The sequence below is a fragment of the Mustela erminea genome, chromosome 1, assembly GCF_009829155.1.
Source record: "Mustela erminea isolate mMusErm1 chromosome 1, mMusErm1.Pri, whole genome shotgun sequence".
Lineage (NCBI taxonomy): Eukaryota > Metazoa > Chordata > Mammalia > Carnivora > Mustelidae > Mustela > Mustela erminea.
Genome location: NC_045614.1, coordinates 98,498,548 through 98,515,862, shown reverse-complemented (window position 1 = coordinate 98,515,862; position 17,315 = coordinate 98,498,548). Strand labels below are relative to the sequence as shown.

The 17,315-nt window shown below is 37.9% G+C and overlaps 1 protein-coding gene across 5 annotated transcripts in view; it reads right to left on the bottom strand.

Annotated features, from left to right (window-relative positions):
- SLC15A2 (solute carrier family 15 member 2) overlaps positions 1-17,315 on the bottom strand; it is a 63,252-nt gene that overhangs the window by 11,052 nt on the left and 34,885 nt on the right. For all 5 annotated transcript variants that reach the window (XM_032334837.1, XM_032334840.1, XM_032334836.1 and 2 more), the window contains 12 exons: positions 13,106-13,188; positions 12,575-12,661; positions 12,318-12,407; positions 12,181-12,225; positions 10,585-10,617; positions 9,777-9,865; positions 8,457-8,538; positions 7,778-7,912; positions 6,242-6,406; positions 6,035-6,081; positions 4,323-4,433; positions 3,761-3,857 (listed from right to left, as the gene is read on the bottom strand). In XM_032334837.1, coding sequence (XP_032190728.1) covers positions 3,761-3,857; positions 4,323-4,433; positions 6,035-6,081; positions 6,242-6,406; positions 7,778-7,912; positions 8,457-8,538; positions 9,777-9,865; positions 10,585-10,617; positions 12,181-12,225; positions 12,318-12,407; positions 12,575-12,661; positions 13,106-13,188 — 1,064 coding nt within the window. The remainder of the gene's footprint in view (positions 1-3,760; positions 3,858-4,322; positions 4,434-6,034; positions 6,082-6,241; positions 6,407-7,777; positions 7,913-8,456; positions 8,539-9,776; positions 9,866-10,584; positions 10,618-12,180; positions 12,226-12,317; positions 12,408-12,574; positions 12,662-13,105; positions 13,189-17,315) is intronic.

The following is a 17,315-nucleotide window of genomic DNA, read 5'->3' as shown; positions in this document are numbered from 1 at the left end:
CTATGGACTCTGAAAAACAATCTGAGGGTTTTGAAGGGGCAGGGGGTGGGAGGTTGGGGGAACCAGGTGGTGGGTATTAGAGAGGGCACATATTGCATGGAGCACTGGGTGTGGTGCAAAAACAATGAATACTGTTACACTGAAAAAAATAAATTAATTAAAAAAAAAAAAGAAACTCATATGTTGAAGTCCTAACCCTAATTGAGTCCTAACTGAGAATGTGACCTTATTTGGATATAGAGTTGTTGCAGATATAATTAGTTTATTAAAATGGGGGCATAAGGGTATAACCCAATATAACCAGGTATCTTGGTGAAAAAAGAAGAAAATTGGACTCAGACAAGCATATAAGAAGAATTCCATATGAAGATGAACGCAGAGATTGGGGTGATTCTTCTACATAACAAGGAATACCAAATGTTACCAGAAAACTAGAAAACTAGAAGTAAGGGAAAAGCATGGAAAATATTCTTCTTCACAGCCCTCAGAAGGACCAACACATTGGTCTTGGACTCCTTGCTTTCATGACTATAAAACAATAAACTCCTATATTTAAGCCACTCTACTTCTGGAACCTGGTTACAGCAGCCCTGGAAAACTATCACTAGGTTGTTTTATCATCTGGACATTAATTAAGGTAACATACCATATCAATAGGATAAAGGACAAAACCCACAAGTCTCTCAATAGACATAGAACAAGCACTTAACAAAACTCAACCCCTTTTCATGGTAAAAAACAAACAAACAAAAACCTCAACAAGCTAAGAATAGAAGGAAACTTAACCTACTAACTGACTATGGGCATTAAGGAGGGCATGTGATATAACGAGCACTGGGTGTTATATGCAATTGATGAATAATTGAACTCTACATCTGAAATTAATGATATACTACATGTTAATTAATTGAATTTAAATAAAGTAAGAAAAAAAATAAATGGTATCTCTGAAAAACCTATAGCTAACATACATAATGATAAAAAACTGATTACTTTCCCCCCAGGAGAGTGTCTGTTCTCACTACTTCTAGTCAACATTATACTAGAGCTTCAAATCCTGGCAATGAGTCAAGAAAAAGAGATAAAAGGAATCCATATTGAAAAGGAAGAAGTAAAGCTATCTCTATATAGATGACATAGTCTTGTATGTAAAAAGCCCTAAGGGATCCACTAGAAAAACTATTAAAACTAATAAATGAATTCAGTAAGGTTGCAGGATAAAAGATCAACATACAAAATCAATTGGTTTTTCTACACGCTTGCAGTGAACAATCTGAAATTGAAATTAGAAGAATAACTCCATTAACAACAGTATCGTGGGGCACCTGGGTGGCTCAGTTGGTTAAGTGTTCAACTCTCAATTTCGGCTCAGGTCATGATCTCAGGGTTTTGAGATCCAGCCCCAATACGACTCTGCATTGGGCTGGGCATGGAGCCTGTTTAAGATTCTTTCTCTCTCTCTTTCTTTCCCTGCCCCTCCCAACTGCTCTCTCTCTCTCTCTAAAACCAAAACAACCAAAACCCCCAACAGCGTCACAAAGAATAAATACTTACAAATATCCTTATGCCCCTCCCACTGCTCTCTCTCTCTAAAACAAAAACAACCAAAAAAATCCCAATAGCATCATAAAGAATAAAATGCTTATGAACAAATTTAACAAAGTAAATGTAAAACCTATACTCTAGAAACTACACTATTGAAAATGTTAGATGTTAAGGAAGATCTAAAAAAATGGAAAGAGATCTCATGTTCACTGATCAGAAGACTTAATATTGTTAAGATAGCAATATTCCTCAAAATCACCTACAGATTAAATGCAATCCCTATCCAAATCCCAGCTAGCTTCTGAATCTAAACTGATCCAAAAATTTATATGGAAATCCCTGGGGGGCGGGCCAGAATAGCCAAACCAATCTTGAAAATGAAGTATAAAGTTGGATGACCTATACTTTCTGATTTTAAAATTTTCTACAAAGTAACAACAATCAAAACAGTGTGGTACTGGCACAAGTACAAACATATAGATCAATGGAATAGAACTGAGAATATAGAAATAAGCCCTCACATCTATGGTCAACTGATTTTTTTTTTTAAAGATTTTATTTATTTATTTGACAGAGAGAAAGATCACAAGTAGGCAGAGAGGCAGGCAGAGAGAGGGGGAAGCAGGCTCCCCGCCAAGCAGAGAGCCAGACGCTGGACTCGAGCCCAGGACCCTGAGACCATGACCCGAGCCGAAGGCAGCAGCCCAACCCACCGAGCCACCCAGGTGCCCCTGGTCAACTGATTTTTGACAAGAGTACCGAGGCCATTAAATGGGAGAAGAACAGACTTTTCAACAAATTGTGCTGGGACAACTGAATATTCACAAAGAACGAATAAAGTTAACCTCCTAATTCTTGCCACATGCAAAAATTAACTCAAAATGGATTAAAGATCTAAATATAAGAGCTAAAACTATAAAACTCTTAGAAGAAAACATAGGCAGGGGTGCCTGGATGGCTCAGTGGGTTGGGCCTCTGCCTTTAGCTCAGATCATGATCTCAGGGTCCTGGGATCAAGCGCATCGGGCTCTCTGCTCAGCAGGGAGCCTGCTTCCTCCTCTCTCTCTGCCTGCCTCTCTACTTGTGATCTCTCTGTCAAATAAATGAATAAAATCTTTAAAAAAAAAAAGAAGAAGAAAACATAGGCATAAATCCTCATGACTTTGGATTATGCAATGGTTTCTTTGATATGACTTCAAAAGCATAAAGTAACCAAAGAAAAAGAGTAAACTGAACATCATAAAAATTAAAAATTCTGTGCTTCAATGGACAACATCAAGAAAGTTAAAAAACATATTCAACAGGGAAATATTTTTAAATCGTATATTTGATAACAGACATATCTAAAATATATAAAGAATGCTTACAACTCAATAATAAAGACCCCAATTAGAAATTTGACAAAGGATCTGAATAGACATTTCTCCAAAGCAGGTATGCAAATCTCCAATAAGTTCATGAAAAGATGCTCAACAACAGTAGCCATTAATAAAATATATATCAATACTACAATGAGCTACCATTTCATACCTATGATAGCCTACTAGGATGGCTATAAAAAAAAAAAACAGAAAAACAAGTATTGGTGAAGATGTGGAAAAATTGCAACCCTCATATACTATTGGTGAAAATGTAAAATGGAATTCATTTTGGAAAAGTTCCCAGTGGTTCCTCAAATATTTAAACATAGAACTACTATGTGACCCAGCAATTCCACTCCCAGATATATACCCAAGAGATATGAAAATATATGGCCACACAAAAAGTTGTACATGATGTTCCTAACAACATTATTTATAATAGTGAAAAGGTAGGAAAACCCCAAATGTCCATTAACTGATGAATTGACAAATTGAAATGTGTTACATCTATACAGTGGAATATTATTTGGTAATAACAAGAAATGAAACACTGATACATGTCTCAATATGAATGAACCCTGAAAAACATGCCAAATGAAAGAATCCAGACACAAAGGGCCACATATTATATCATTCTGTATTTCTATTAGATGCGTGCTACCAATGTTATCTCTTGTAACATCCCTTCTAGAGACCTAAGTAGGTTTTCTAAAGTCATGATAGAACCTATCACTTTACACTAGAAATAAGTATGTGATCGCAGGATAAATGCAGATCCAGACATAGACATATAGATACAAATATAGATACAGTTATATGGAAGGAGAGAGTGGCGGTGGCCATGAGCTACTTACATTAATAATAACAAACAGATAAGCTGCACCAGGGTCTAGTAGACCCATATTCAGTGAAAAGTTCTTATCTTCTGTTCTACAATGCACCGCAGGGTATCTGAAACAGGATAGTTTTAGTTAGAACAAACACCACAGCCTAGAAAAGCACTCCCATCTCCAGGGGAAAGACTGATCTCATCTCTCAGGCTGAGTCAAGCAGAAAAGCCACCATTTCTTTTGAAGGCAAGTCTCTAGGAGTGAAATATTTCTGTGCCAGGTTTTTCAGCCACTGATCTGAGCTCTTCATTCCTACCAGGTATTTTTTTTTTTTTTAACTTTACACCTAAATAAAGAAAGCACAAACATCTCCTTTTGTGGATTTCAGGGCCTAAGTTTTCTCACTGAATTCTTGTGAATTTTTCTCCTCCAAATCTTATGAATTAGTGGAATAGTGTAAAACAGTGAACCTGAGTATACTCAAAATTAGCTGAGATATACACAATCCCCTCACCTATATGCAAAGAAATCATTAAAAAAACAGCTGTTGATAAGAATAAAATGTTCACAAGGGTAATGCTCTTACTCTCCACTTTGTAGAGTTGTGTAAGCAGACACACCGTAGTCTTCACCAACAGTGAGGGAGATATCTGTACCCAGGGAGATGTTGACCTCTTTACGTAAAGTATTAATAAACCTAAGGGTAGAGACATTGTTACACATCAGACAAACCCTCACAAACAGGGACACCTGTTTACCACTATGTTCCCAGTGCCTAGAACAGTTTTTGGCAGACAAAAGGTCCATGTTATATATTATTATTATATATATTATTATATATTATTAGATGGATAAATAAATGAACTCACATGTAAGAAAAAATCAATAGTCTTAGTTATCCTTAACTTTATCTTTGCTGAGGTATTAGTTTCCATCTGTCACACTCTTACATCATGAGTGGGATGGACACAATCATGATCACCTATGGCAGTCTGAGTTGCCTCATTAATCCAGTTTAGGCACATCCACTTTCTTTGCCTCTTATAATGGTGGGATTCATCAGTTGAGACTCCACTAAGAAAAATTAGTGGATATATGTACACTAGAATATATATATATATATGGATATGGATATGGATATGGATATGGATATATATACACAAATACATTTTTTCCGGTATTTATGTAAAACTGATACTGTATCTTCTTATAAATGAAGTCTGATTTGACTATACAAAACTCGGACTCCCAGGCATTAGTAGGTTGAGTTTTCATTTTGGAATCTGCAGACAATCCTGAACCCTTCCAGAATGATCTTTTTAGTGTCCTGAACCTGGATTCCTAAACTGTTTCCTCAGTATGGGTTTTGGTATTTTGATAGCTTTTGTACTAATCTCTGGCCCACCAGGTAAGAAGGGCAGTTTCCTCTAGAACATCTATGGTGATTCCTGCACTGATCTAGAAATTTCCTTTTACCCCTTCTGGAGGTTCCTATGGTTCTCTCACCCAGGGAAGTCATATCCTCACTATCATCTTACTTATTTTGAGTTGTTCACTTTTTATAAAACATATTCAAAAGGAAATTATTATGACTGTTCCACCCTTCAGCAAAGTTCAGACATTTCATTACAAGTTCTCCTCTAAAGTGCTAGTCTCAACAGCAGCCACCTAATCTTGATGGACATAGGCATGTGCATCTGTCTGTTTCATGCCTGATTTCCTGCTGCAGAGAGCAGGTGACCTCTTGGATACTCCATTTCTGTAACTTTCATTGGTTGTCTGACATGACTTTGGGGCTTATCTGGATTCAAAAACAAGTCTTTTGACTCCAAAGGTATCACCTTTACTCCACCAAGGTGCTTCTACAGGCTTATAATAAAATTATACTTTGCTTTAAAAATACAGTAACAATAAGAGATACTCAACTACCAACCATGAAGAGAGGATTATTTGCTCACTCCTGAATTTTTTCCCAGTGATCACAGAGATGAAAGTACTTAATTATTTTCCTGAGAGCAAAATAAGTGGATAAAATTCAACAGAAAGGGATGTATGCACCAGAGTACAGGGGGCACATACAGATACAGGGTCATTTTTTTAATACCATATGGGAAAGCAAGCTTATCTGCCTCTTATTGTTCTAGAAGATGCCTTTGAGACCAATGCCCTTGATATTATAGGAGAGAGAATCCATGTACAAGACAAGTAAAATGTGAGGCTGCTTTATCTGAAGCCCCACAGATCAGAAGAGATCAAGAATCAACACAGAGGGGCTTTGGGTCTCCTTGACAACCAAACCTTACAGCTGTCATCCCATTGGTTGTTTTGTTTTCTTCAACCTTCACCTATAATAGAGGAAAGTAAAAATCAGTTACAGCTGACAACAAGAAACTGATAATCAGAAAATCTAATCATAAGACTTATCTTCGGTAAGACTTATCTTTGATGAGCTGGTTAAAATACACTCTGATAACAATTTGGAACCTAAGCTACTCCTCAACTTACCATCATGCTGGAAATGTTTTTTCCATCTTCTAGAATGATCAGACTGTACCAGTTCTTCTCCTCCATAGAATGCTTAGTGTAGACAGACAGATTGTGATATTTTAGGTAGAAGTGGAAATCCTGGCTTTTTGTCTTCAGGTGGAGCTGGGCATAGTGTGGCATCTTCTATAGAATGAAGAAACTGTCATATTCACTTTCTACCCTATCATAGGCATCAATATCTCATAACATCCCAGGGTGGGTGAGCTCATCAAATACTTTCAACTTTGCCCTTTAACCTAGTAATTCTATCTTTAGGAATATGCCATATGAGAGTAATTAGAGACATGCATAAGGATTTACAAGTAAGGATGTTATTTGTAGAATTATGCATATTATTATTTTTTTAAAAGATTTTATTTATTTATTTGACAGAGAGAGATCACAAGTAGGCAGAGAGGCAAGCAGAGAGAGAGAGAGGAGGAAGCAGGCTCCCCGCCGAGCAGAGAGTCCAATGCGGGACTCTATCCCAGGACCCAAAGATCATGACCTGAGTTAAAGACAGAGGCTTAACCCACTGAGCCACCCAGGCACCCCAGAATTATGTATATTAATAATAAAAACTTAAACGCCTATAAGGAAATACTTCAATAAACTATGATATATCTATAAAATGGAATATTATGTGTCCATTAAAATCATATTCTCAAATTATCTAAGGATACAGAAGGATGCTTATGAGATGATTAATGTTAATAAAAAAAATCAAAGTTCAGTACTATAGAGTTTGACTACCTTTTAGAAATTAGTTTATTTGTGTATACCAATATGCTGATTGATCATCTCTGGGTGATGCAATTATAGGTGGTTTTTATGTCTTTCTATATACCCTCCAGTTTTCAATAATAGATGTATATTAATTTCATTATTAAAAAGTAATATTTTAAAATAAATATTTCAGAGGCACCTGGGTGGTGCAATTGGTTAAGCAACTGATTCTTGCTTTCAGCTCAGGTTGTGACCTCAGTGTTGTGAGATTGAGCCCCACATTAGGGTCTGCACTCGGCATGGAGTCTGTTTGAGATTCTCTCTCTCTCTTCCTCTGCCCCTCCCACTCATGCTCTTGCTCTCTAAAATAAATAAATAAATCTTTAAAAACTATAAATATTTCACAACGTGTACAGTAGTACTGGTGAAAATAAGCGAGCCAAATCCTTCCAGAGGATGTGATGTTAGGAGGCAGTTTGAAATAATAGTACAAATTACAACCTACTGAGACCTTACAATGTCCCTGACACTATGCTAAGTGCTTCACATATAATACTTATCCTTACAACAGCTCATGGCATAAAAATTATTGCCATTTTATAGGTACTGAAACTGAGGTTTAGAGATAAAATAACTTGTTCAGGGTCTTATAGCTAGGGAATGGTAGAACCAGGAATTGGACTGGGGATAGTTTGCCTCTACAAGTGCATGCTTCTAACTACAATATTATGCTGTCACCTTGTTGCATAATCTGAATGTGTTTCTAATTTATTCAAGTCCATATCTTACCTGAAAGGATTTAATGGACTCTTCCAACAGAGTATTGTTTTCATCTCCCAGTACTGTCACCTTCACCTCATCATCCGCCAGATTCAAGGCTTGCAGGAAAATCTTTTGGGAACCGGGCTGCGGTGGGGTCATTCTCTTAGGACAGAGAACACAGGTCAGAATTACCAACAACCCTTGGAGGTAGTTCTCAGTCCTACCTCCATCCAGTCAGGAGGATGCATTTTTCTCCCGCTGGAGGGCATTTGGCTTAGAGAACTCTGAAGGCAGTCTGGAGGGGAGAAACACCAGCTCAGTGCAGCGAGCACTGATGCTACATGACAGACTCCATGCTTTTTGACTCAGTTGTGACCTCATAAGTCATTCCCCAATAATGACTATTTGATCTGCCAACTATTCAAAAGACTGTCTTTCCAAACAGACAAGAAGATAGCTTGGATATTAGTGTTTGGGAATTCCTTGACAGTATACTCTGGATCACTCAGGTGGGAGGTGGTCCTTGTTTTGCATTGCTCTTCTACCCGTATCTACTCATTTACCACAGATAGTTATGATGCATCTTGTCTAAAACGGGTTCTGTGCTAGGTCTCAGGCAATCAGGACTGAACAAGTCAGAAGAGTGAACAATGATATGTTTGACTCAGTTTGACTCCTCATGGAGCTTAAGATTTATTGAACTCACATCAATTTTTATCTCCACAGCTGCTGCAACTGCAAATGCCAGGCTTGCTAGGATCATACCAACAGCCATTTTCCTAAGCGATCTGCAGAAGGAAGGGATAGACAATTACATGGAAACTTTAGACTCAAAAGGCTAAAATTGAAACCCTCTAAGCCTACCATTAAAGACCTTTCCTGATTTGGTCTCAGCTACTTCTCCCCTTCACAGAGCTTTCTTCCTCTACTCATCACACTGAATAGTCTTCTATTCAACCCATTTCCTCACCTCAACTTTTGTTTATGATGATCTTTCTATCCATTATGTCATCATACCAAAAAATAGTAGTAACACATCGAAATTTATTGGACATTTACCATATGCCAAGCACGATACATTATTATCCCATTTTCTTTTCCTCCACAAGTCTTTCTTGACTCTAGCAGTAAGAAGGACTCTCTTTTTTCTCCATAACTCCCTGGCACTTTGCTTCCCTTCTTACTGAACTTAATATATTTCACGTTGGGTAATAATTATCCTTGCATGTGTTCTACCTCCCTTACTAAACAGGGAACTCTTTCAGCGTTCATTTGTGCTGTTATATTTGCATGGCATTCGTGCTAAACTCAGTAATATCTGCTCAACTAATGAGTAAATGACAAAAGGCCATTTGAATATTATAATGTCATCATCAAAAAGAAATTGCTATTAAATCAGGAATAGAGGAGACTTGAAATCCTCCTCTGTCAAATTTACAAAAAATAACACTTCTTTTTAAGTTTTTATTTATATTCCAGTTAGTTAACATAGTGTAATATTAGTTTCAGGTGTATACTGAATCACATTATAGTGATTCAACAGTTCCATACGACATCTGGTACTTCTATTTAGAATGGGAGAAAAGCAGTAATTAGGGACAACCTATTTCTGCTCTTACCAGGTCCCTGCTTTGTTTCATATGGACAATAAAAGATTTAAAGGGATTAATTATCATCACAGGATTTAGACTTCTTTGAAGAGGCAACATTCAAGAACAAAGCAACAAGTTGCTTTAGGAGCCTATTCTCACACAATTTTGACTTTCTGTGAAGCTTAGATCTACCCCTTCAACATCATGCAGTTAAGTGTGCAGGAATGGCTTGGACTCTCTATAATGAAAATTAGCTAGATCTAATTCCCATCCTCCAGTACCAATAGGCATTTAGTTTAACTTGGGTACACAGAAACAGAAAAATGATATGCCAAAACAAATCATACTAAGTATAAAGTACTGACATTGAATCTTTTTTTAAGCTGAGCAAATATTAAGTCAGTCTGAGCAATAAAGGCATCGTGAGCACTTACGAGAAATTAATTCCACATTTGGAAACCAGACGATAAATGACAAGGTCAAACAATGGGATGAAGATAAGAACCAGGAGGGGATTTAGTACCTGTAATATCATGGTAAAAAGAATAGTTACAAAGTGTTCTTCTGTCTTGAGTGTAAGTATGTGTTCTCATTTGCTTGTGTGCACTCTCCCTAACATCCAAACATACTTTCGTCATACTAAGTACAGAATGATTCCACATCTCTCAGTCCCGTTACACCAAGGACTCTGATTTCTCCTGCATAGCACCTCAGCTTCTGAACATCCTACAGAATCAGTTTCACTCTGAAACTGTTTTTCTGTCAATCAGTTAGGATTTCTTCCCTATCATTTTCACTTATTTTCTCCTGTTCTACAGCTGAAGGGAAAATGTCATGGAGAAAAGAAGAGAAGGAAGTCTTGGGGATTAAACAAGGGTTAAAAAAAGAAATGGGAGTCACCGGTAAACTGAGATTCTGACTTTGTTACTCACACAACAATGCCTTATACTTTCTTGGACAATATTTCCAAGGTACTACCTTAACAGGGAAAAATATCTTATGCTTATACATCTCCTGTGAGCTCAAAATTCACCCTCCTTGGAGCTGGGCAGGAGCTGCTTACTTAAAAGAGGATGTGAAAGAGAAGTGTGAGGCTTAAGGAGAGTATTTTCATCCTTATCCTTAACCCTCCTCAGCATATAAGGAAACAAATGTCCAGTTACAGTTGGTAATCCCATTACTTCAGATAGAAGTATGGATGAGGAAAGCCATAAATCCCAAGAGTATACAGAAATCTCTTACCTGCATCTGGTCTGGCTGAAGCACAAAAAAACCCTGAAACATAATAACAAATTACATTTATACAGTGACAAAAGACAAGAAAAGCTTAGATCAAAAATACTGTTAATTATCTGCCATGAGGGTGCAGCCTGCTTGAGATTCTCTTTCTCCTTTTCCCTCTGCCCCCCCCCCACTTGTGTTCTCTCAAAACAGAAAATATTTTAATTAGCAGGTGAGACACAAAAGATAAAATCTACCAGTCATTGGTTCAGGGCCACATGGTGCTTTTAAGGGTATTTGGGGAAACAGACTGGGAATGGCTTCAGGCTATGTTTACTGAAGGCAGGTAGGCCTAAGGGAGAATATTCTTTTTCTTGAGAGAATAGGGTCAGTGTGTTTTTGTTAATTTCAGTCACTGCAGTTGTAGGAGGTAATGTGCAGCATAAGACATCATAGTTAGGGTGAAGACTTCCTCTTACACATAGTGTTTCCAGAGTTGTTCTAGAGGGGTCAATAACAGAACAACCACAGTGAATCCTGGGCAATAAGAGAAGGGAGGGGCACCTGGGTGGCTCAGTGGGTCAAAGCCTCTGCCTTCGGTTCAGGTCATGGTCCCAGGGTCCTGGGATCCAGCCCTGCATCGGGCTCTCTGCTCAGCATGGAGCCTGCTTCCTCCTCTCTCTCTGCCTGCCTCTCCTGCCTACTTGTGATCTCTGTCTGTCAAGTAAATAGATAAAATCTTTTAAAAAAGAGAGAGAGAGAGAGAGAAAGGGAAAAAGTACCTTGAGTTTGACAGGCTCCAAACAGACTGGTTAATGAAATCCTAGCATCATTCTCTCCTGCCTCCTTTACCACGGAGATGGTAGAAAAACATTATAATTAAGTAGAACAATTGAGAACACAGATGAAACTTTGAGTTGGCCAAAGAATGGAGAATAGAAAAACAGAAAATAATGTTTACAACTTTCTTATTCCTTATCTATGTACAAAATACTGCACTTCCAAGTCCTCCACATGATCTCAGCCCAGATGCCGGGCTACATGTGCAGTAGCACCAGTCAAACCTGAGCCTGCTGTGCCCCAGGAAGGCTGAGAGGGGAGCAAACAACCTCTACCCCACAACTGGATCACTTCATTGACTATCTTCTCAGTACTACCCTGTACACACTGAAACCTTTCCATCCTTATATTCCTGATATCTAAAAATAATATTCTGGTTTTTTTTTTAAAGATTTTATTTATTTGTCAGAGAGAGAGAGAGAGCGCGCGAGCACAAACAGGCAGAGTGGCAGGCAGAGGTGGAGAGAGAAGCAGGGTCCCTGCTGAGCAAGGAGCCTGATGCGGGACTCGATCCCTAGACTCTGGGATCATGAACTGAGCTAAGGCAGCGGCTTAACCAACTGAGCTACCCAGGCACTCCCCAATAATATTCTGGTTTTTATTTCTAGAGTAGCTTTTTAAAATTTTGCGCACTCAGTACCTTCATGTTAAAGACAACTCTCTTCTGATCTTAAGTCCGTTTTCAGGCAAAAAACCCAAAGAAATCATTTTCCTTAAAAAAGGAAATTTATGTATTATGAAGAAAAGAATAGATTTCTCTGGAAAATCTTTTCTCACCAAATTCCCATTCATCCTGGTGGCTTGCAAGGTCCATCGTGAGCCCTAGGGCAGACAAAAGTGATTATGAGAAATCTCTTTCTTGTGGGAGGAAAGGGGCTGGAGGAAGGGGTAGCTTTCAAAAGAACTATTCTTACCTGCTGATCCAAAAGAGCCCAGAACATGGGCAATGGGATATAAAGGAATAGTACCCTGGTCAGTGCCTTCACATCCATAATGAGCTGCTTCTGCAAGAAAGGGGAAGAAGGAACAGGCTGAATTGCTAAATTTGGTTGTCTTGCTTACAGTAAAAATGTGCCAGAACTTTAAGAGGAGAGGCCAAATGCAGCAAGAGGGAATCAGTCTGGACTTAGGAAGATCTCCATGGAGGTATATTTCCTCAGTTCCAACTTACAGGGTATTTCTCAGCTGCCCAGTCCAGCCAGTGTTGTCGCTTTGGAATGTCCCCAGAGCGGTTGTTGAAACGGTTGGAAATAGCAAACTAGGGCAGAGCATAGATATCACATAAGAGACAAAAAGAAACCATTCCAATTCATTATCCCTTCCTCAGACATACATACTTTAAGTGACTTACTTCCACCCTTTGCTTTCATCAGACATTGAATTTCAGAATATTTCCAATATAATTTTATCTATCCCTATATCCTGTTGGCAACATATATAATGTATACACATTTCAGATGATTTTTGCCAATTTAAAAAATGGTAACATCATTATTATTATTATTACTATTATTATTATTATTTTACTTAATGGTTGAGTAGAGGTACAGAGAAAAATGGATTAATCTCAGCTTGCCAAAAGGTACAGAGGTAAAACAGCAGTCATTGGGGGAAAATAAATGCCTGTGTTTAAAGGCCTTTAAGCTCAGCATATAATTTTTTTCCATTGATTGAAAAAGGCAGGTAAACAAGTCAGACTTACCCAGATACATTTGGCAACTTGAGTAACTATGTTTCCTTCAGGAGGTGGTTTTCTGTATATTTTGCTTCCCATTGAAAACACAACTGCAGTTGATACACAAACAAGGTTCTTAGCTTCTCATTCAGCACATTCAGTATGTCAATGCTAAGGATAGGCTGCTGATGTGTAGGAGTGTCTGGCAAATCTTTTAAAGGGAGGGGTCTGACTTAAACTTCCCAACTTTCAGAATTATATAAATTATGGGACCCAAGAGAAGAATAAAGTTGTCAGTTGTTAAGAGAAGGAATCTGTTGAGACTTCCCTGTATCACAGAAAGGGAAGTCATCTCTGGATTCTCTCTTCTTTCACCATCTCTACATCTGATATTTTATCAAGTTTTCATTTAGACTCTTTCTTCAATGTATTTACCATCTGCCCTTCTTTTACTTTACTATCGCTACAATTCTTGTTTAGGGCCTCACAACCTCTGCCCTGGATTATTAAAATGTCTAGCAAGTACTTTCTCAATCCCCAGTATCTTCCTTCTCTTATCTGATGCCAAATTAAAACCTTCTTACCAGGACCTACCTAAAAAGTCCAAACTCCTGGCAGGAAAGGCCTTCCCAAATTCATATTATCCTGATGATGATTATTATTATCATTAACCATCTTTAAAGGTTTATTATTATATGTAAAGTGTTAAGTCTTTTATATATATTAACTGATTTCATCTGAAAAAATAGTTACTACTCTCTGCATTTTATTGAGGAAATTGAAAATAAAAGAAATTAAGCAATTTGTGCAGATCACATAGCTAGAAAATGCCAGAAATTGCATTTTTGACCTGAGGTCTGTTTGACTCAGAAATCTACCCATTTAACCACCATAAAACATCTCATTCACTCATTCTTGCACTAAACACTGTGCTAGACACTATTGAGACTGATGATATAAGAAAGATGTGGCCCCGTGGAGCTCACCTAAAGCTACTCCTTCCCATTTTATGTTTCATTATTTTCCACTAGGTCTGTACATTCTAATCACTGATCATCATTCCTACAAAAAATTCTATTCTGTACCATTAATGTACTTGAGCTCATTCTCTTTTCCTTACCCCATATTCTTTAATCACATCCCAGCAACTAATTATAAGTAGATTTTATTTTCATATTTTTCTTTCTATTTTCTAAATTACCAGCATTAGTTGATATTATTTTTATAATTATGGAATAGTAAATATTATTTTTTTCAAATTTATTAACTAACATCAGCAGGAAGACTATCTTAGTATGATTCCAGATGTACTTCCCTCCTTAATGGATTTCCCAACTCCAGCAAGATGTCCCTCGAGTAGATCTTCTACCAAAGATGTCTTGTCAGTGACAAGTAAGACCTTCCAGCATCTTTGCACACCAGAATGCCTGAATCCTCTTACTTTTCCTTACCTTAACTTTCTAAATTCTCTATTCCACTCATATTCACATCACCACGTTTTCTTTCTTTTTTTTTTTTTTAAAGATTTTATTTATTCATTTGACAGATAGAGATCACAAGTAGGCAGAGAGGCAGGCAGAGAGAGAGGTAGAAGCAGGCTTCCCACTGAGCAGAGAGCCCGATGCGGGGCTCGATCCCAGGACCCTGAGATCATGACCTGAGCCGAAGGCAGAGGCTTTAACCCACTGAGCCACCCAGGCGCCCCACGTTTTCTTTATTCATCCTCTCAGTGTCTCCAAAACTTCTCCAAATGGCACCTTTTACCTACCACAGTCTTCTTATTGCTGACAGAAAAGAAATTGTTAAAAGAAAGGATGCCGATCTTGGGAGACAAGTAGGCAGATAAAGAGGTATCTAGACAAGAGGAAGATTTTGGAGAGGAAACAGGTTGGCCCTAAAACTAAGAATGACCTAGAAATCTCAATAGTGGAGGGGACAGTGGAAGTGGTAAAAGGAAGGCCAGGTGATGAACTGGATAAGACCACACTTAAATGTCAAGGCCACTCAACTAAAGAAGAGGAATGGGAACCTTAGGTTTCCCTACTAGTTCTTCCTTGCTGTAGAGGATATTGCTTCCTACTTCACAAAGAACACAGAAGTTGTCAAATGGAAATTGTCTCAACTTCCTGCCACCAAATCTATTAAATCCCGTATCCACACCTATCCTCTCCTCCCTCCAGTTAGCTGAAGGCAATGTTCTTCCTCTGCACAAAGGTAATTCTGCCATTTGTGCTTTCATACTGATTATACTGTCTCTTCCTTGCATCTTCAACCTCTTTCTCTACTAGAGCCTTCCCAATAATATTCAAGCATGTCTGCCATCCTCTCTTGACTCCATGTCACATTCAGCTATACATACCATTTTCCCTTTTTCTCACCTCTTAGTCACTTCCTATTCTACTCTAATCAGTCTTGAATCTTCGCCAATCTACCGTAACTGACATTCTCCGAATCAATGACCTTCTTATTGCTCTATTCAATGGGCATTTTTCTCCCTGATCTTACTTTCTGATTCAGTAACATTTGTTACTCTGAACAATTCCCTTAGAATTACCAATTTGGCCATTCCTTCTTTGTCTCGTTTGTGGGCTTTTCCCCTTTGCCTATCTTTTCTTTTTAGTAGGCTCAGTGCCCAGCGTTGAGCCCAACATGGGGCCTGACCTCATGACCCTGAGATAAAGACCTGAGCTGAGATCAAGGGTTGGATGCTTAACTGACTAAGCCACCCAGGCACCTCCTTCTTTACATATCTTTTTAATGCTGGTATTCCTCAGGGTTCTATTCTAGCCCTCTTTTTACTCTCATTATATTTTAGTTATTTCATCTATTTTCATGGCTTAATTGCTTTCCATATACTAGTAGCTCCAGATCTTTATCTACAGCCCAAACACTTATTCTGAGCTTGAAGCCTGTATTTCCAAATACCTGTTTGATAACTCCAATTAGATGTTTTAAAGACATCTAATATGTAACATGTCCAAAACTAAATTCATTAGGACGATGAGCCCACTATTTACCTAGTTGTTCAAGTCAGAATGCTACATTCAATGTTGGCTTATTTTCTCAATCACATCACTTATCCAATCATATCAAGTTTTTTCAACTCTACCAGAGCTGAGACTAGTCTGAGCTGAGTGAGGCACTCATCCTGAGCACAAAATTTTAAAGAATGCTAAAAATTCGGTAATCAGGATAAATAATACCCTTGCCTCACCCTGAACCCATTCTTTCTCTACATTAGAGAGACAACAATGAAAAGTAAAAATCTAACAATCAGCCCTCTGTTCAGAATCCTTTTGTATCTCCCTACTCCAGCTAAAGTTCTAATTCGTTTATGACTTAAAAGTCCCTTGATTATCTGATTTCTGTCATTTTCTGCTTTTTATCTTTCTCATTTATACCTGGGGCAACCTGAATTCCTTTAAGGCCTTCAGATATGTCATAATTATTGTCTCACCTCCTTGATTTACAGGTATCTGTCGTCTTTGATTAATTGCTGCTAATACTTTAGATCTCACCTCAGATACCACTTCTCTCTCTCTCTCTCTTTTTAAAAGATTTACTTATTTATTTGACAGAGAGATGGAGAGAGAGCACAAGTAGGCAGAGTGGCAGGCAGAGGAAGAGGAAGAAGCAGTCTCCCCACTGAGCAGGGAGCCTGAGCTGGGCTCCATTCTAGGACCCCAGGATCATGACCCAAGCTGAAGGCAGCCACTTAACTGACTCACCTAGGCAAAACTTTTCTGATCTTCACTGTTTTAGTCAGACATCTCCTCTATGTACTCCCATAGCTTTCTCTGTACTTCCCCAGTTGTGACATTGATCATACGATATTGTAAATTCCTTTTTACTATGTCTCTTTTTTCCTGCTGGACTATGTAAGTTTTTTGACTATGTGGCTTTCTAATTCACCAATGTGACCCAATAGCTAGCACAGGATTTGACACATGAAATGTTCATTAAATAAATGTGTGTTGATCAATGAATGAAAAACATAGATAAATAAGTTAAATTATTGTGAAATGCCAGAGTATTATTATTTATTGGTACCCAGAAAACTGAAGCAACTAATAATGACATCTAACACTTATTTAACATTTCATAATTTATAAAACATTTTACTTACAGCACCTCTTTTGATCTTCATAATTACTCCAATATGTTAATATTATTGTTGTGCCACGATCCAGAGGAAACATAGCACTAATAAGTACAAAACCAGAACAATATTTGGAAA